The 20280-nt window shown below is 44.0% G+C and overlaps 1 protein-coding gene across 16 annotated transcripts in view; it reads right to left on the minus strand.

The window, feature by feature from the left end:
- Positions 1-20280, minus strand: part of hts (adducin 1-like protein hts) — an 89937-nt gene that overhangs the window by 25773 nt on the left and 43884 nt on the right. For 7 of the 16 annotated variants that reach the window (XR_016290090.1, XM_089578412.1, XM_089578411.1 and 4 more), the window contains exons 10-16: positions 18329-18364; positions 17824-17934; positions 15568-15660; positions 13987-14182; positions 12166-12303; positions 9164-9238; positions 8361-8417 (exon numbers count right to left, since the gene is read on the minus strand). Coding sequence is in view for 15 of the 16 variants with exons in the window: in XM_089578412.1 (XP_089434538.1) it covers positions 8361-8417; positions 9164-9238; positions 12166-12303; positions 13987-14182; positions 15568-15660; positions 17824-17934; positions 18329-18364 (706 nt within the window). In the remaining variant the exon portion in view is untranslated. The remainder of the gene's footprint in view (positions 1-8360; positions 8418-9163; positions 9239-12165; positions 12304-13986; positions 14183-15567; positions 15661-17823; positions 17935-18328; positions 18365-20280) is intronic. The other 9 variants (XM_089578417.1, XM_089578413.1, XM_089578416.1 and 6 more) reach the window with 6 other exon arrangements.

A 20280-nucleotide genomic window follows, 5' to 3' on the forward strand; every position in this document is an offset into this window, starting at 1 on the left:
ATCATGGAGTCTGTCTGCGCACGCTGGCGACAACAGACATGAGCAGGAGGAAGCGCAGAGCCTCTACCTGCCGTGCTACCCGCGGTGCGCATGCACCCTGACCAGCACGGAGGTGTGCATCAGATTTAGCACAGCCTGATGTGCTTCCATGTACTGCCAGTGTGCACACAGTTGGCCGCCACCTGGTGTTTTACACCATTCTCAGAGTGATCTGCGCGTGCACAGTGGCTCTCCGTGGAAGCAGATCACACCATGCTAAATCTCTAATCAGAGGTCGCACGCATCGCGTCTGAGCTGACTGCAGCTGCCACAGCTGCTCTTCTCTGCGTGAAATTTGCTAAACAAGCGCGACAGCACTAGCATGAGAGGAAGCTAGCCTGAGGCACATGGAGATGGGGGGCCCTTTACGAATACTGCCACAGTGTGTACGCTCAGCATGTGTCAAGGAGCCACTGCTTAAAAGTAACAGCTACACAACGACACATTCGCAATCAAGAGCAGCAGTTAAAGAGGCCCCACAATATGTCTTACACCCCACAGATACATTGGCACTGCATGTAGGTAGGGGCCCCCAAATTCCATGCCCATTTTAAAAATTTTTTTAGAAAGTTGACGCAACTTCAATGCATTCCTCCTTTTTTATTTTAATGGCCTTGTGTATTTTCCTATAATGATTTTGAAAATTTGCATGCCAGAAGTATTCAAAATATTTGCTTTGAGCCAAAAAATCCCTACTTGCAAATGTCTAAACATGGTAACTACACAAGCTTCCACACTATGGAGCAACCTGCATATGCAGGATATGCACTGCTGTTTGCCATTTCAAATCTGATTTTGATTTTTCAACCCTTGACACCTTAGAAAGCAATGACAAGACATCAGTGTGCCTGGTCACCCCTTTCTAATGCTTAACATGAAAAGCGTGAATAAAAAAGTGAATCTGAATAGTGTAGTTCAGAAGCCTTGCAAGTTTTTGCAAGCCTGGAACAATAGGAAAGAAGGCAAGTTAAACTGTATACATAAAAAGAATTGTTGATTTGCACAGCAGATTATACAGACCAGATTCTCTAAGAGTACCTCGCACACATATACAGAGAGCTGAGGATTTCTCGACAGTGAGTAATACTAATCTGTAGGGAAGGGATTCAGCTTTTGAATAAGATGGCAGCCATCAAAGATGTGATAGTGGGAAGCTAAGGGCACGAAGTGCTGCAGCATTTTGCTCTGAACTCACCATTTTGGCGCTTCGGAGGCGTCAAATATATCATTTTTTTTTTGGCTGTTAAAGGTTGAATGAGACTTTGAAACTTTGCAGGTAGGTACCATAGAGTATATTGAATCTGAACATGCTATTTTTGAAAAATTGAAAATTTTGCATTCTTTTTACTTTTTTTACTATTTAACATAGGGACATAGAGGCGTACTAATGAAAACCTACACCTGTATCATGGTCACAGAAAATGCACTGAAGGGCTGTCAAAGCAGTGCATATGCACGTGATAAGCAAACACATGTATACCACAATGAACTATAAACCAAGCAGTCTAAGGTTAAATACAATGAGAACACCACATACCACCATAACTTACTAAGTGATGAAATGCAAAAGTGTTACATTGAAACAGAACTTCAGAACGTCCTCTTTCCAAGGAGCGCATCTCTTTTGGGTCATTCCATGCCAAAGGTCCCTAACGTTGCACTCCACCATCTCAGAATTGCTCAAAAAAATTCATGGAAACTTATCGCAATGTGTGTAATCTAAGCCTAAAAAATTTGGCCGGAAAAAAATTTATTTGTGAGGCAAGCTCAGTTTGACAATTTCGAAATGGCATGAAACCACGCACTGCTGAATAATCGATAAAAAGGCCAAAATTTTTAGAAAGCAGTCGCAAACTTTTTAATGAGATCACAGATTCTGGCTTTCGATATGATTCAGGTCATGTATTTATGACAGTCTAAATATCTTTTTAGAACTTGAATAAAAATGTGAAAATTATACAGTTCTGACATTTTTTTTTTAAATAACAACTTCCTCTCTGAAATTATGAAATGGCTGGCTTGCTCTCCTAGATGTCTATTACCAATAAAAAATTGTGGCAGCTGATGAAACTGAATATGTCTAAGTGAAATAAAATACTGAAGTTGCAGAAAAGGGCATTACCAGCCATAAACACCCATTTATTTCACCCTGAGGTAGTCCAAGCAAAAATGCGACCGATGGCAGGTTTAGTAGAACAGTTTATTGCCTTTCATTTCCAAAGTTTTAATCAAGGTGATCTTTTTTTTAAAACGAGAAAAAATTTTAAAAGAGCTCTCCTGCCACAAGTTACGCTGGCTGTTAACGCTTCATCACAGAGCACGGCACCTGGCATGACTCATTTATGGCCAGATAACCACAACAGTGTGCCACAACTCACATCTATGCATCTTTAGGGCAGCAGCTAAGGCAGATTGTTATCGAAATTTGGATGGGCTTGCTTTGGCGCCAGGCATCCAAGAGCAGAAATATGTGGGCATTCAATGTGCTGTCTCGCAAGGACCACGACCAGCTGGCACAGCAACCATAACAACAGTCCTTTTTTTTTTTTTTTTGTCCCAATAAGATTGCGAAGAACGTGCCTCGCAGCACACGTGACGGAGCGAAGGTCTCACCACGGCTTCGGGTAATGCGAGACACGCTAGCGGTGACAATCGCGGCACCGGCGCACAACACTGCCTCCTCCTCATGTCCTGTACACACCTGTCATGGCTCCGACAACAACGATCGAGTGCGGCATGAACACACTCAGCGATAGTCCAGCCATTTCAAGCTCTGAAGCAATTTTCGGAGCAGAAAAATATCCATCTTGGAGCACCTTTGTATCAGAACGACAATCCTAAGGCAACCTCGGAGCAGCACGCATGGAGGAGTTACAAAGAAGAGTTTGTTCCTAACGAGATAAGGATCAGCCCTGTGTAGCTAGGAAGAAAAGAACAAAAACAAAAAACAGAGGAAGGTGTTCACAAAAAAAATGTGACAAAACATATTATTAATGCCGACACTGTCTTGCTTGCAAGTTCAACCAAGTATGCTTTACTAAAGGTCTCAAGAATACGTTCACTAAAAATATACATTTTTTTCCATATTTTTAAACCTCGTCGTAATGAAATTTAAAAGTCTGAGATTTTTCGCTACAACCAGGTTTTCGTTACATGCAGTTTTCAAGAAATAAGTCGAAAGGACACTGCAGAACGGAAACCAAAAAAAGGAAAAAAACGTTGGTGCAATCACCCTGAAAAAAGTTCACAGAAAACAGCATTACTTGAAAGTCATAAATGTGGAGGACCGTTTCGCGATCGCGCTGATAGCCACCTCCGCCATGACTTGCGCACGACGGGGGCACCGCAGCCAAGCTGGAGGGGAATGCGCGCGGCCACGCTGCAGCCATGCCACCGCCGCAGATAGACTGTGGAGGTATGTTACATGCTTCTTCCCGCATGTTCCCTCCCTCGCTCGGTCTTCCCCTCACTGTTCCCCGGGAAACGGACTCCTCACCTTGCGACGCCGGCGCTCTCCACCGTCCCCGCTCCCGACGCGCCGGAGCTATTGGAGCCGGAATCGCACGAGCAGCCATGCACTGTTCGTATTGTTTCTTTTTCACTATACCCTATTGTTTTTCACTGTTTTTGAGCATGAACTGTTGTGCCACCATGCAGTATGACGTTCCAAAAGAGAAAGCGCCGGAGAAGTGTCGATGGCACTGGAGCACGGCACGTAGCATCAACTGCAGCTGCTCGCTGCTATCGGCGTACCTTTCAAGTCAGTTCGTGCTTTCACGAAACGTCGCGAAACTTTCGTGTGGTTCTGTCAAACTTTGAGTGGCTCAGCACTAACAGATAGATGGCGCAGCCAGTTCGTTGCATAAAGGTCAACCGCTGCAACACCTTCACTACACGAAGGTCTGAAATACACATGCTTCAATGTGGGCAGCGCTGGGAAATTCACAAACTTCGTCATATCGAGGAATTTGTTATATAGAGGTTTGTTACATCCAGGTTGAACTCAATCTCAACGCTTCGTGAAATTTTTTTCGAATTCATCATGCTTACAAAGTGAATCAGCAAGGCCGAAATTCCCTTGTTCCAACAAAGCTTGACCCCACTGGACCTGCTTCTAGCTTTTGATCTTCAACCCAGAAAATACTCCTTCAGCCCCCTTCAGGGTCGACCTTTTGATGCAACCGACGTGATGCGCGAACAAAGAGGAACAAAAAACTCCTGCTATCTCAGCTGCAAGCCAAAAAGTACGCTGGAAGTCATGCGCTTTCGCAAGAACTACTGGGAGTCTTTGGCCGACAGCGCAGTGAATAGTAACGATAGGCGCAGCATCATCGTCTGCTGCAATGCTTGCGGCGCACGCGAAAATGCGCTGAGACGGCGGACAAGTAAGAAGAAAGCAAGGTGGAGCTGGCTTCAAAAAATGTGACGTAACCGCCTGCTAAATTCTACCACGAGCCAGCCCACCAGCGCCCTAGGTTGCCAACTACGGAAACGTTTTAGTTGGTTGCCAACTGAAAGCCTGAAGGTTCTAAAAATAGTTGTTTTCCTGTGACCAAAGGCACAATATCGATCAATTTGCTGCTTTTGGAGCAGACTGGCGCAGCAAAATGTAAATGTATCAGAATGGCGCTAATGGCGCAGCTGGAGCATCCCTGCACACTGAATAACAATCTGGCTGGTGCATGTGCTGCCCCAGCAGCGCTAAGAAAATCTCTTTCCACGAATATCAATCTGTTCGACTACACAATGCTCCGACGCCTGCCTGCAGTGGAAACATCACTTAGGAATGAGAACTGTACATTTCGTATGGCCACAGTGTTGACGGTGTTGCGCTCTGCAGTGAAGAGGCACAAAGAGATGACACACCTTACGGTGCATGAGGTCAACTTCAAAAATTTTTTCTCGCTTTAAACAAAAATCACCTTGATTAAAACTTCAGACATGAAAGGCAAAAAACTAAGCTACTAAACCTACCAACATTTGCATTTTTCCTTGGACCACCTCAGGGTGAAATAAATGGGTGTTTATGGTTCAAAACGCACTCTTCTCCAACTCAGTATTTGATTTCACTTCAATGTCTTCAGTTTCGTCATTTTTTTTATAAGCAATAGCCATCTAGAGAAGCAAGATGGCTATTTCTTAATTTCCAACAGGAAGTTAGCTTACATTTTAGGGGGCAAGGCCGTAATTCATAACTGAAGGCCGTCAACATCGATGATAAGCCCAGCTCTAATTTTTTTTTTAATTGGCAATGTTGTTGGAAATATTGAACGTCAAAAATATGCAATTAAAGGTCACTGACTTGCCTTTCCCGCATTGCACATTTAAGAAACGGTGTTGCTTGCAGTTTTAATGCATAAAATAATGAAGTTGTTTGTGTATTTTAAAACGCACAAGCAGTTAACGTGACTTCGGTAACGGTACTTCGCGCAGTGACGCCATTTCATAAACATGCAACATGGAAAACCCAACTTGCCCCGTTATGAAATGCAAATTATGATGTTCGATATTTCGAACCACACTGCATACAAAAAAAACTTTGGTCAATTAAAGGTGCACTGAAGAGGAATCTGAACTCGTCTTTTTGCCACGAGAACTCGATCTGCACGTTCCGAGCATTCTTAGAAACTGTGACTTACCGCCCTGTGTGGCCGATTTCCCTAATTAAATCGAATTAACATCCGGCACCCGCCTTTATTTTTTGAATTCTCCCCGTATGGTGCGCGGAGTTGACCAACGCGTGGAGTGCCTTTCAGCCAGCTCCGTGGAGGCTTTGCTTTATTATGTTTTTTAGGTTTCCATGAATAAATAGTTTCATTTGCAGAAAATATAGCCGCAAAATAAGCCCGCACAAATAAAAATACGCGTGGACTATTTGCTTCTAGGGATTACTGCGTATTACTCTGCCAATGGCAGAGCGGCAAGCCGCCACGGGACTGGGTGAAAGGCACTCCACACATTGGTTGACTCCGCCCACCGTACGGGAGAGTTAAAAAAAAAAAAAGGTGGGAGCCGGACGTTAATTTGATTTAATTAGGGAAAATGGCCAGCCACACAGGGCAACAAATTGACGTTTCTAAAAATGCTCGGAACGTTTGGATCAAGTTCCCGCGGCAAAAAGACGAGTTCAGATTCCTCTTCACTGCACCTTTAACCCTTTGAAGGTTTTTGCCGTATATGTACGGCGGCGGTTTTCTGTCCCGCAAGGTTTTTGCCGTACGGGTACGGTTTCGACCTTCCGTTTGAAATTTTGCGCCAAAAGAACAATGCGTTCTCACTGGGGCGTGCTGCCACCTCTTAGGACTTACAAGAAGTGTTTGAATTTTGTGCTGCCTTCTTAAGGAGATAAGCAGCACTTATGTCTAGCTTTAGCGCGGCGGCACAGACTGCGGCAACACCCCTTTTGTAGTTTTGGTTTCGCCGCGTGATCGCAACGGAGTCGCGCGAAATTTGAGTTCTCTTTTTGTCAGCACTATCTTGCAGGGGCTGCAGAAGTTGATTTCTATCTTTATTGGCGCTGCTCTTAGCTTGCTTATCACCGTTGCTCGTGAGGTATTCTCGCCCACTGTGGCAACGCGCCTACGCGGTTTCGATTCCGCCGCGGGATCGCAACGGAGTCGCGCGAAACGTGTTTTCTCTTTGTGGGCACTGTTTTGCAGAGGCGGCGAAAGTTGATTTCTATCTTTATTGGTGCTGCTCTTAGCTTCCTTATCACTGTTGCTATTCTATTCTATTGAACATTTTCCAGTTGTGAGTGATGCTGTCACCAAAGTACTGTTCCTAATTTTTTTTTTACTATTCATTCTCGATTATATACATTTTGTAGATTCAAGATCCGCAATAAAGTAATTTGACCACCTGGGAAAGTTTTCTTCGAAATAATTCGACCCTCAAAGGGTTAATAATCGAATTATACAGCTCTATCACGTGCACAATGTCTGCCTCGCTGTACAATCTACCTGTGGAGACAGTATCGATATGTCTCACACAGTTTCTAAAATAAATATCTCTAGGCGTTAAAAATCACCCTGTATGCGTGTGGGGTGCCTGTGGACGTAAATAGGAGCTGCATCACCATGTGCCTTTGCATTTGCCAGCGGCAGCACAGCAGGCTGAAAGGCACGTGGTGCAGTTGGCAACAGTGGTGGTGTGAGAAAGAAGAAAGAAAACGTTCACATGACCTTAAGGCCCATACTGCGGGACCAACAAAAGCGGAGAGGAGGGGAAACACTAGGCCAAATTGCCCATGAAAATAAAAAGTGGACGCTGCAGAAGATGATGGGGAAAAGACGAAAATGATAGATACTGTTTTTCAGCACGATCACGTGAGCATACGTCGAGCTTTGAAGTCATTCTATTGATCATAAATAAATAACAAAGCTGGAAAGTAAAACAATGTGGCAGTAATTAGCCTAAATTTGACCTGATTACAATCTATCATGTAAAAAAAAAAAGCTTTAGGACGTGCCATGGACCTTTAAAAATGCCCGCATATTCTTAAAAAAAGCTTTCTTAATTGAGAAATTACCATGCAGGCCCATAAGAACATAAGAAATGATATATTATTTTGACAAGTAGTATGCCCTTCGAGGAGACATATTTCAAATCTAAATACGTATTAGAAATCAGCATTCTATGATATACCTGCATGCTAAGTTTCAGCAAAATACCTTATGTTGACGAATAAAGAAAATGCTTTTAAGACCCCCTCCCCTAACTGCTAGAATGACTTAACCGAACATCCACACTGGTTGCAGAGTGTTTCTACTCCTACTAAACCTGCAATGAGCTCGGCAAAAGCACAGTGTTAATTTCAACAAAAATACTGATACCTACGCCCTTTCTTTTACCACAAAATCCAACCTGCAACCCTAATGAATGCTTAATGTATAGCTGCTTGATGAATATGTCAGCATGGCAGCAATGTCCCACAGCCACCTGCTGCATTCTAGGGGCCTTCTTCACCAACAAGGATACCTTGTCTCAGTGAAATGAGAAAAAAACACTCCATAGTCTGCACATCTTACTGCCATGAATATCAAGCACCCACCTAAGAGGTGAATGCTTGAACCCCACTCTCATTTGCGCTTAATAATTAATAGCTTTTTCTTTTTTTTAGAGGGAGGGGTGACACCAAAACGTAGCCTGCGACTCTCGCGCTTGTGTACTGCAAAGAGGAGAGTCCAGATAATTTATTTTTAAACTGAAAAGAAAAAAAAAAAAAATCACAGCCCTAGCTGTAGGAAAAGGATATTTGCACAAACTACAAAAACTGCATGCTTGATGTCAGGAAGCACTCACAGACATATCCCAACACTCACCCTCTGTGGCCAACCTTGACGACAATGACCTCTTCACTCGAGCACTGGATTTTGAATCTGCATGCAGTTAGGAAAGAAGCAGAACACTCCATGCAGACATGCACTACAACCAAGGCCAACCAGAATGTCACCCGGGAACAATTCCAGGGAAACTTTTTGGTCACAAGTGCAGGCACGCATAGTGGCCGTCCACACTGTGCATGGAACAGGGTTGTGGCAACACTGCTAGGTCCAGTGTGACCCCACTTTCATGTAACTATGCCTCTGCTGATTAAGCGCTTATTGCACAGTGTCTGTGACCCTCCAGAAACTGAAGTGCTGCTCCACTGCGCACCTGCCCCACACTGCATCTGCCATTCCTGCCTACCTAACCACTAAAAATTGAGCACAAAGTAAGGCGAACCTGGCAGCCTGCTCTGAATGATCCACATCAGAGAACTATTTGTGAACAGCCACTTACTAGAGGTGCGAACAGACAATGAAGTAAATTTTCATGCCTCCACAGAAAGAAAGAAAAAAAAAAAGTGACTCGCCACTTGGTGTGGGTGGGGCTGAAAAAGTTGGGCACAAAAACAAGGCCCTGAAAATACAGATGCCTATGGGAATGGTTTACAGACATGCTGCTGGGACACTACATAGAACTGGGCTCACACAACACACCCAGTGTTGTTGCATTCGTAGTCATGCAAGTGCTGCTGTGCAGCAACGTTGTTAGTGGCCTCTCTAGTCAGTCTGGAAGAGATGCTGAAACCGCAAAAGAAAAGAGCCAGACATTGCTTTGCAGCGCCACACAAAAAACTAACCGTCTGTGATGATAATCTGTGGCTCTGTCATGTTTGGCTGAAGGTACCGCACCGCCGTTACAACAGCTGTCTTCACTATTTCAAAAAGGGGGGAGGGGGGAAGGCGCAAGCAGAACGCAGCCATAAGCCCAATTAATACTGCATCAAAATACATTTAACAACTAGCAACAGCATGACAAATAGGGCCAGAAGCCTTTCGGCCAGCCACTTGCTGCAGTTCTTTTGAGATTTTAAATGTGGTCCAAAATAATCATACACAAGTGAGCAAATTTAGGCGGACCGGCTGCTACCTGCACCTTTTTCACTAAAAGAAACATCACAATGGATACTATAGTCAATGACCATAGCTTACTTAATGTGACAAAGGACTGCTGCACACTGCACTGCCTCTGTAAAGGGTGACCATGTTGATTTCAATGACATCAATATCATCGTGGCCAAACAGCAACCACTATAGAGCCAGTATTTTTATCCAGCAATTCCATACTTTGAGCGGGCTGTTAACCCTATACAATCGCTGGCCAAATATTCAGACATGCCCAATAGAGCAAATGTATAAGAACATCTAAAATTTCGGACGAGTCACTACTGAATGCTCGATTTTTCAGACGTCATTTGCACTCACTGCCAACACGCCAAATAATGAGCATAGTGTAGTCGTGCTAATTCAGACTTCAAGGGTGATCAAAAACTTGATTGAGTCAAAGCAGAAATCAAGCTAAAAGGGACCCTCTCAAGCGGCGGGGCTAGTACTGTCCGCAGGTTCGTACATTGCGCATGCGTGGCTGCTAGCTTGTAGTGTTCTTGGAAAACTTTGCGGAACTCATCTGGGCAGAGTCTTCTTCTAGAATATGCAAAGATGCAGCTGCGAAGCGCAGGGTAGGCGTACGGCTTCACAGAGATGGCGAGCAGAAGAAAATGGCCGTTTAAAGTGAGGAGCTCGTAACCGTGAGAAATGACAATTAGAAGCTGATGTGAAGTCATTTTTGTTGGTCCCTAGAGAGCCCGAAAAATCGGCTGGCGACTGTCACAGGTACAATCTGTTATGCAGCAAACACGCAACTCAACTCGCAGAGCCTCAAAAGATGAAAGACCACAATTATGCAAAAATGACTCTGCAAGATGAAAACGCTTACAAAAACATGACAAGCATGAAAATGGATGCATGGGAAGCTATAAATAGAAAACCATCCAAGCCAAAAGAATGAGTCACAGGTGAAGTATGATGAGAAAGATTGCACCTTAAACAAGGACAAAAACCATAAGTGCAAGCAAAACAAGCCAGACAGTTGGCTTCAATGAACTTTTTTTTTTTTTTTTTACCACTAGGCTTTCGTGAAAATTGCTCTTGAAAACTTGGTGCGAGAAAACACAGTCATTGCTGTGTACAGACCCAGCTAAAATCCTGGTTGTGCTGCTGTTTTTGCTCATCATTAGGCCATGACATTATCAAGCATATAAACATAGTGTAATCTCGGATAACATACAGGTCTGCCACGTCTGGCTGGTTTTCCTATCTTTGCCATTGACTTAACTTAGTTTACTGCGAATTCCATTATAACATAGCTTTCGATAAAATAGACTAGACCAATAAGCTGGCTCATGCTTCGTTACAGTGAACTTTACTTTACACTTCACAGTGCATAAGATTATGTATTTCACTATGTATCTCGGCGATGGATGGCAACAGTAACAGTGAAGATGACAGCTGCCATTTTATTAATAGGGTACCTGCCACGTATGAGTCAGCTGCTAATATAAGTCAACTAGTTGCCTACTCAAAGCCCTCACACCAAGAAAAAAAAAAAAAAGCCATTACAAATCTCCTTTTTACCCATTGTCAGCATAATTTACTATTCCTGTAAGACCTATTAAGCACTGAATAAGGGAGGGGAGTGACGCCCAGTAAGACCTCGTTAATCTGAAGTCACTGGGACTGCGAAAAATATTTCATTTCTCTAGGCTGGGAAATGGGACCTAGGCAAATTTGCTACCAGAATGCACCGCCTACTTTATTGAACGAACTTTGTGATAGTGTCACGTATAAGTCGAACCCCAAATTGTAGCTCGTGTTGGCAAAAAAAAAGAAAAAGAAGAGAAAAAGCCACCTTAAAATACTGCTGGGGTGCTATGCCTTCAACGCATGACAACTGCGTGATGTAGAGAAACCGAAAGGTACCCATGAGTACACCTCATGTTCACCTCATAACGCAGTATGTATTACAGTGTGCCAGCAGATGCCCAAGGCCGCACAGGCAACCCACATACACACACACAGTGTGATCTGCTGAATGTGAGTTTGATACAAACAATAATTCAATACATACAAGTTAGATATATCCAGGATCGAGTGTACCTGGTATCACTGTCTAGAAGCCACTGACTTTGTTCTCATTAGATGCTGCTACCAGACATGAGCTGACTGCCACCGAGTGATTCATGCAGCAAGCAGCCTAGGTCATGGAGCACTGCTGCCTTTTTCATTCGCGTGAAAAAATCCACAAACTGACATCCTTCAACATGCATCCCCTGTAATGTACAGCTTTATACTATGAGCACTAAACCAGCGGTACATTTGTGAGAACTGCGACCTGCACTGCGAGCATGAGGTCCTGAAATTTGCCTGATATGACCACGATGAACAAAAATAGCAAGCTGTGCATCAGGAATCCATAAACAGTGCCAACTTGAATTTTCAATTAGACATAACACAGTACTCGTGAGTAGTGGTTGTCACAGGCCACATTCGAGGCTTCAGCATTGATGCTGCATGTGTTGCTCCGACACAAAAGGGAGCCCAAAGACACAGTAGAAATGGTTAGCCTAACATCACGCCAGTTGTATATATGAGAAGTCATTTTTGCCTATACATGCAAATGGCATATGTTTTCACACCAAGTTGTCTTTCCAGGCATTTTCAGCACAGAAAATACCAACATAGCTGTAATATTAAAGCTCCCACGAATGGTTACAAGTACTGAAATTCAGACAAATGCGCCCACCTTCCTCATCAGATGCAGGAGATGTTGGAGACTGAGCAGGTGACTGCAGTGGACTGGATGTCCGCTGCGGGCCCTGGCTTGGAACGGCCACTGGTTCTACTAGCAATGGCTTTAAGCTATCAGGCACGTCATCATCAACTGTAAATAGACATACATAATGTTGAAGGCAAAGCATTCCTTCAAGCCAGATTCACAGCCAGATTTGTTGCACCAATCTGATGGCACAGCTAAAAGTGCACTGAAGAGGAATCTGAACTCACCTTTTTACCACGGGAACTCTATCTACACATTCTTAGAAACTACGAATTATTGTCCTATGCGGCCGATTTCCCCAACTTAAATCGGATTAAATGCCCTGGCTCCCGCCTTTTTTCAAACTCACCGTTGAAAGCCCCCTCATGATGGTTTCCCCAGGCTCTCGCCAATGCATGCGCATAGTCAGTTTTGTCTCAAAAGTCTTTTACCACCTTGGGTACAAATGCTGAATGAGCGTTTTCGAAGCTGTGTGCTGTCAGCAGAGTAGAGATTTTCCAAACAATCCAGTCAACAAGGTCAACTACGCTAGTGTGTGCACCAATGACATAAAAAAAAAAAAAAAACTGCCGACGATTACGTTACTTCTGATGCGAAACTTGAGCACAGCTCATCAGCTGTTTCAGCTTTTCGATAGATTGAGCCAAAGAATGCAAGCAAGACATTTGCGTAAAATTACAGACAGCTTTTTATTTTTCAGACATATTCCTTCTTCAATAAACACTCCACCAACTACAAAAGAATTATTGCACTTAAAGTGCACTACCACAAGAGAGAGAGGCAAACAAACAAAACCAATTTGTTCACTGAAGCTTAAACGGCGGCTCGGGTGGTCGAACCCCGGACCAGGACGAATTTTTCTTTAACTACGAAGTTTCTGAGAAAGCTGTATAGCTTTCCTTTGTAGCCGCATGGCTCCGCTCGGGTGGATGCCAATGAGTAATTACTCCCTTATTACAAATCTACTCCACCTTGGGGGATTCCCCTAAACATTTGACCAACGCCCTTCTTATATAGGCTCGCTCCACGTCTGTCTGTCTGTGTTGGCTGTGCAGCCTCCTCCTCCTCCTCGCGCTGTGCACGCATCCTCATTGGTCGAAGGCCGGGAGTGGCTTCGAGGAGTATCTGGAACTTTCTGTCGTCGTGCCGCCGTCGTAGCGCGAGTGAAGAGGTGGAGGGCATCTCTTAGCGCACGCAAGGCTGGCTATGCCCTCTCCATCAACATCGCGTAGAAAGACTCTGACATTCTAGAACAATCGACAGCAATCCCCCCGCGTGCTGCATCGGCGAGCGGAGGGAGACGGGGCAACCACACGCACAGGCTAGTCGCTCTCCAGGGGTTCCTTCTCCCCTGTTTTACGATGCGCACTGGCGAGAGCCGTCAGCGCGGCACTGTTTTTTTTTTTTGTTTCTTGCTAAGGAGGGGAGGAGAATACGCTTTTACTCTCTCCTGGTTACAACAGACAACGACGACGGTGACGTTGCGAAACGCCGAAACAGGCGCCTAAGAGCTGCGCTCTAAAAAAGAACTGATGGTCTTCTATCACTTTTTAGTTGAAAAATTTTTCAGTCGATAATCGTCAGTTTTAGGGTTTGAACCGTACAACTAACTGAAAAACTCTTGATTTCCCAAAAAGAAATAAACACCAAAAAACACCTGCAGAATTTTTCTTCAAAAACACTGGAAAGCCCACGGCCTAATTATAAAATACTATGGCCAAATGCACTCCAGACTTTGATGTTAGTCATAACCATTGCTTAACACCTCCACAAAGGAGCACAACTCACTTGACTCTCCACGCTGCTTTCTTTCCACCAGTCGCTTGTAGTCTTCAAGCTCAGAGTCAGTAATGTTGTCAAAGGGATTCTTGCTGTAAGCAGTTTTGTAGACCATTGCATTGTGCTGATAATCACGCTGAATTATACCCTTGGACGCAGCACCCACAAGCACTACTTGATCACCGGTTGCACTTGCTACAGCATCCTGCACACAAAAAGATTGACAGCACTCAGAAATGCTTCATGTGCAAACACAGAGGGCGCTTGCCTGAGCAGAATTAAGAGTAAAAAAAAAAAAAAGAAAGCATTGTACAAAGCCAACACCAGCCCAAATATAACTCAAGGTGATCGATGCACGATAATTTCTGATAAAGAAAGGTCAACTTATATGTCGCTATATATGGTATATTGCCACATATATGTTTACCTTCTTTCTTACAAAAACCAACATTCGAAATTGTGGGATTGACGTGTATACACAGCACCAACCTATATGAAGGGTCTATCTAGCACAGTTTTCACCCTAGCTGTCAGTAGTACACGCCCTACGCCATTGCCCAGCAGGATACATGCAGCTCCAAGTAAACGTTAAAAAAAAAAAAGTAATTTGTTTGTAAATTGGTTCAAGCAAAAAAATTCTAATTGCAAACCGTTTACCCGGCTTGCCTGCACTAGCGGTCGCTTTCCAGGATGAAAAGTTGTGAGAGCAAATTTCTGATGTCACCGGATTCAGAAACTACTCGAGCATTTGTTGTTCCATTGTAGCCACGGGCCACACGCAAGAGTGCCGTTTTATCGCCTTTTATCTGCTGGCACTGCGACTGTGCTGTTGTGCTTATTGCTTTCAGCTGTGCACACACCATCAAGCCATCCCATGGGGAACTACATAACGTGGGGAAGGATGGACGTGGGGTATGCCTCCACTTATATCCCGAGTTGACTTTTTTTCTGGCCAGTGAGGGGAGCAAGTTGCACAAATTGGGGGGGGGGGGGGGGGTCGATGTGTAGGCGGCAATATTCGCTCATTCCAGAGGCGGTGGCGGCACTATGCAGCCTCTCTCTCAAGGAGCAAGCTGGTGATCGCCTTGCACGGCGCGGGTGACTGCAGTGGTTTGGAATGCGTTAAAAATCACGAGCATTTTTGCTATTCCATGAAGTGCGAATCGATGAAGTTCAAAAAGCCAAACTCAAGCATAGGATTTCATTAATATCTGACAATGACTAACTGCTGCTTATCTAGATGGTACACTGCACAAAGGATATCACACTGTCAAGAAGCCGCTTCGCATCTAAAGACATATATATGCTATGGCAGTGGCGGCATCACCGCCTCGTCCGCCATGTCGTACTGCCGCCGCGTCACCTATAGGAGCTGGAATGACCGAATACGGTACATATTGCGCGTCAACACCTTTGTAGAGCTTTTTAAGGCATGTTGGTGAAATCCCCATGTCATTTGCACATGCCCGTTTGAAGCCTTAATTTAAAAAAATGTGGATAAATTACACAAGTAAATACATTAATTGGGCTTGCACAAATTACCACTGAAACTAACTGACTCTCTAAAATATGACACAATAAAGAACTTGCCTGCATTTTCTTCACCTCTTCCCAAGTGACTCCATCCAGGAGGTTTGACTGTGGTCCCGCATTTATCTTTGAGTTGAGACGGTTTTCTTTCAGCTGTAAAACAAAAAAAAAAAAAGGAACAACCAAACCAAGTAAGAACCCAAGAGGGTTACGAGTTGGCAGGTGATGATTAGAACATGTGGTGCACGAAGGTCTCTGTTATGAATCCAACCATCCAACCAGACGTCTGGAACACTGAATGACAGATGCACCAACAGTCACACACCCTTCTGCCCATGACAAGAGTATAGAAATGACAAATGACTAGATTTTGCAAATAAAGGCTGAGCAGAACGGTGTGAGTGAGAGAGAGAGAGGGCAAGAGAGCATTTCTTGCAAATACAATTTTTGCCACCCGCATAATGTACAGTAAACCAAAAAAAATCCTGCATATACAGGTATTTTGGTTTAATTCACTACATATTGTCACCACAATGCCATGCGAACTGCTTTGCTGACATGTAGATCCTAAAACAGCCGACAATACAAAACCAGTAAGTGCCCAAAAAGAGTAACAAAGTTCAAGAAATGCAAAAAAGAAGTGCAATGAACCAAAGTCAAATAAACTTGTTTCAACAAAGCAAACCTTTCACTGGAAGCACTACTCATACTCTGGTCAAGATTTAAGTTTTCCAACATAATTGCAAAGCATTGGACCACACCAAGTGTTCTTTTGCCTGGATACATTAAAGAAAAGCCACAACTAAGAGCTACTTGCAAAGAAAAAAAAATACTAATACCAATGAACATGGTTCTTACCACACACAATGCTCCGGAGTTTGAAGCATTCCACAGTGGTTTCTTGTTGCATTACAGAGAACTCTAATGCCACATGGGGTCAGACAACACTTGAAGCATGTACTCTGGGCTTCGCTTCTTGATAACTAGCGCCACTCCAGCAACTACTATGCAAGGCTTGTGCCACACATTGCTCTCATGCTGGCCGAGGGTCTGAAGCACCACAGGAAAACATGCAAGTACAGTCGTCTTACGGGGTGCAGGATCATCGAAAAGATGTGTGGATTGTCTCACTACCCTGTGAGCTGGTATTTCTTTCACCTGCTTAAGCATGCATGTTCTCCCACGCTTCCAGGCATTTTTTTTTTTTTTCCCAGCGAACCCACATGCCACAAACTATATTACGCTTAGCAGCAGGACAGAAAAAATGCCCAATTTTAATGCACCAAAAATGCATTTAGAGATATGCTGTGATTGCATACAATACAGTTAACATGCCCAAGAGGCCACACTGTTCGACAGATTACTCAATGCTTAAAGCGATAGCTTACGATCTAAGTTGCATAGCAAGCTCAATGATTTAGGCCAACACTAATGCAATTCATTATTCCACCAAGCCCTTCTCATAGGTTAGACTATGGTTCCACGGTGCAGATAGCAAGTGGAGAAAACTGATGACAAACCAGAAGCAGACAGGAGTATACGCTGCTGTTTATTCAGAAAGCACACTTCACAATCCACGAACACAGCTGCCAGACAAAAAAATAGCTCTTCCTTGCACACACAAGCAGTATGTGCAACTAGACTCGAAAGTAGTCACTTCAACAATCAGCGGATATTTTGCTTGTGGTAACATGCCGTTGCTGGCAGTGTTCCCACCAATGCCACACTAGCTACTTGAAATCGGCACCAGGCAGGAGAAACAAGACCACTTCTGAGTAGACAAAAGAAGGGAAGGGCCCACACTCCAGGCCAATGTAAATCCGAGACAGACAGAAAGACATGAACACTTCATGCTTCAGTGACTGTCCAGGTTTGGCCCTGCTATATGACAAATCACAAGACACCACCCAGCAAGGAAACTGATTATGACATACGCAGCTTCTCCGTCAAAAGGAAGAGCAAAAAATGTCGAACTTTTTCAGTCAGCAATTGATGCATCACCACATTATAGTAGAAAGACTGAATACTGTACAGTCTACGCCATTCTAGCAATCAACATCGAGCTCAAAGCCCCCTTTCGAATAAGCTGCACAATCACCGCTGCAGAATGGAAGAATGAAATGAAAGTAATAAGCTCACCTTAGATACCCCAGCTATGTGCCCATTTATCCAGAACATTCCAATAATGACTGCAAGATGGCTCTCTCTCGCTCTCTCTCTCACGCAAGCAATGAATTTAAAGGCAAAATTGTGCCTCAACCCAGGCCCCCCCCCCCCCCCTCCCCGGCGGCAAGAAGAAACAAATGAGGGACTGACCTCTTTCTGCTTGCGCTTAAACTCAGCAGGGTCAGTGCCTTTGGGGACAAACTGATGGGATGTGTCTATTTTAACGGAGGTCGAGTGGGAGGGGGAACCTTCTTGCACCCACTGCGGGGGAAAACAACAGGCAATCAGTGGTCGAGCAGCCCCCAGCAAGGAAACAGGACAAGACACTCTCCCAGCACAGAGCCGGAAATAAAAGAAGGCAAGTTACTGTTGATGCAGAACCCTACGTGCACATGGTGCACCAGCTCATGCAAAATAAGACTGTTCTCTGTGAATGACCTCTGGTGAGAAAATACGGGAAAGCAGGTACAACAAAAGTCTGTCGAATATCAAGCATTACAGATATAATGCAGTAAAAAAAAACAAAAAAACTCACAAACCATGCATATCAGCAAAGAATTTCAAGAGCAAAATAAATCAGCATGCCAATGATGAAGGTAAAAAAAGAAGAAGCAGGGCATGCGCGCAAAAATGCAATTAAGAGATGCAAGCTTACTGAATCAGCTTCCCCACTCCCTCCAACTTCTACCCACTATAAAACAAACAGAAACAAAAGGGAAAAATCAGTTAAACTGCACACAGATTACAAATCACACATGTAAAACCACACAGTTTCCAGAAAATGCAGGGCAGGGTACAGGGTATGCAAGTCAGTGTTCACAGTCAAAACCAAAAGAGAAACCAGTACAACTAAGTTACAACTCAATGCTAAGGTTAATGCAATAAAAACAGGTAAATAAACATTCAAACAGTGCTTAATTAAAAGGGAGATGTATGCCCAGGCAGTAGTAGCTGCTCTTGCAAGACAAGGCAAGCCTTTTCCTTGGTAACCCAGCCTAAGTATGACAGGCAAACGGACTGCACTGTAGTTGACGAACTTCTAGTGCACCATTGCATTGCTGAGCAACCATGTCGTATGGTTAGTGCTGTGCTCAGCATAATGCTGGCCAGGGGCATCTGTAAGAACAATGTCGATGCGCCCAGCAGGCATAAAGATTAACATGGGGCACAACCCCTTACAGGCTTGCTACATGGTCTGGTGCTGCCCAACTAAGCATTGTGACGAGTATGTTCACGAATATCAAAGGCAACTGCCAGTACTAGTCACTGAGAACCTCCTTTCTCAGGACTAGGTACGAGGGTAGGAGTTTTTTGACGTGCATAAGCATTCTTTTTTATGCTCTACACTGGGCCATAGCAAACAGCAAACCCTCAGCACCACCCACTGCACTCTGTGCTTGCACAGGGCACCAACAATGCTTTCAAAGGCATCGGTGGCTGGCACTACGCAAAGTGCAGGTCACACGCCCCTATGAGCCTTACCTCTAAGTGCATCATGGATTGCACATTTAAAGGAATGACTACAAAGCCTATGTGGAATACAGCACTAAGAAATTGGCAATATGAAATGCATCACTAAAAATTCACAGAACACACACACGTGGCAAGAAAAAAACTGCTGGCCACAAGAGACAAATTATGAGAGATCAGAAGGTTCACTAAACCACAAGCAGACACCTCTGAAAAAAATCGGCAAAATGCAGGCCCATGGTCTATGTACAGCTAAAGAAGTTGCCACTGAGTAATCATTACAGGAACTGTACCAAACATTCACCAAAATGCTCCTTTCCCATATGACTAACATTCTTCAGTAAATGTGGCACGCTAACCTCCCGTGAATAAAAGGCCCCAATTACTGAACATAATTCATAACACTTCACAAGGACCCAAAAAATTCAACCCTTGAAAACGGCAAATAAAGCACATGAATAATGATAAACTTTTCTGATCAGGTGGTATAGAGGGCTAAAACGCTTGTCTAGAACATGATCTGGGCGAGTTTCGGGCTGAACACGCAATACCTAGCGATAACATTAGGTTAAAAATGGTCTGGATGTAACCATGTGCACCTAAGCTCAAAGGATTTCATGTCTTTTTTTTTTTTGCCTTCTTGGAGACAGCGACTTTGGGAGCTGCGGAACTGCGGAACACAGTTTGGTCGTTCTAAACATGCGTTTTGCCCTCTGTACTTGCAAGCATACCAAAAACACCACAAGTACAACACACACAGACGCGGCAGTATAGATGGTGCACAACAACCCCCCCCCCCCCCCCCCCTCAAAAAAAAAAAAAAACCTTGCACCTAGACAATTACTGAGGTACCTACTCTGTAAGAACTACCACTGATGAGTCAACATTCTGTAGCAGTACAATGTCTCACAAAAGGAATGCTTCCAACAACAGTGTTGCAGGGTTTTATATGTAAAAAAAAACTTGGTGCCTACTCCCCGTTTTCTATGTGCACTTTAGTGCAGCCAATGTAATACAGCAATTGCTGCACTACAGCAGGACAAACACTACTAAAATATAAACTCTCGGCTTCATCGAGTTCAACAATTACCAGCTAGGCTGAAGCAGCAAACAGTACTAGTAAATCGCACCATAACT

The sequence above is a fragment of the Amblyomma mixtum genome, chromosome 3, assembly GCF_055824585.1.
Source record: "Amblyomma mixtum isolate Tamu chromosome 3, ASM5582458v1, whole genome shotgun sequence".
Lineage (NCBI taxonomy): Eukaryota > Metazoa > Arthropoda > Arachnida > Ixodida > Ixodidae > Amblyomma > Amblyomma mixtum.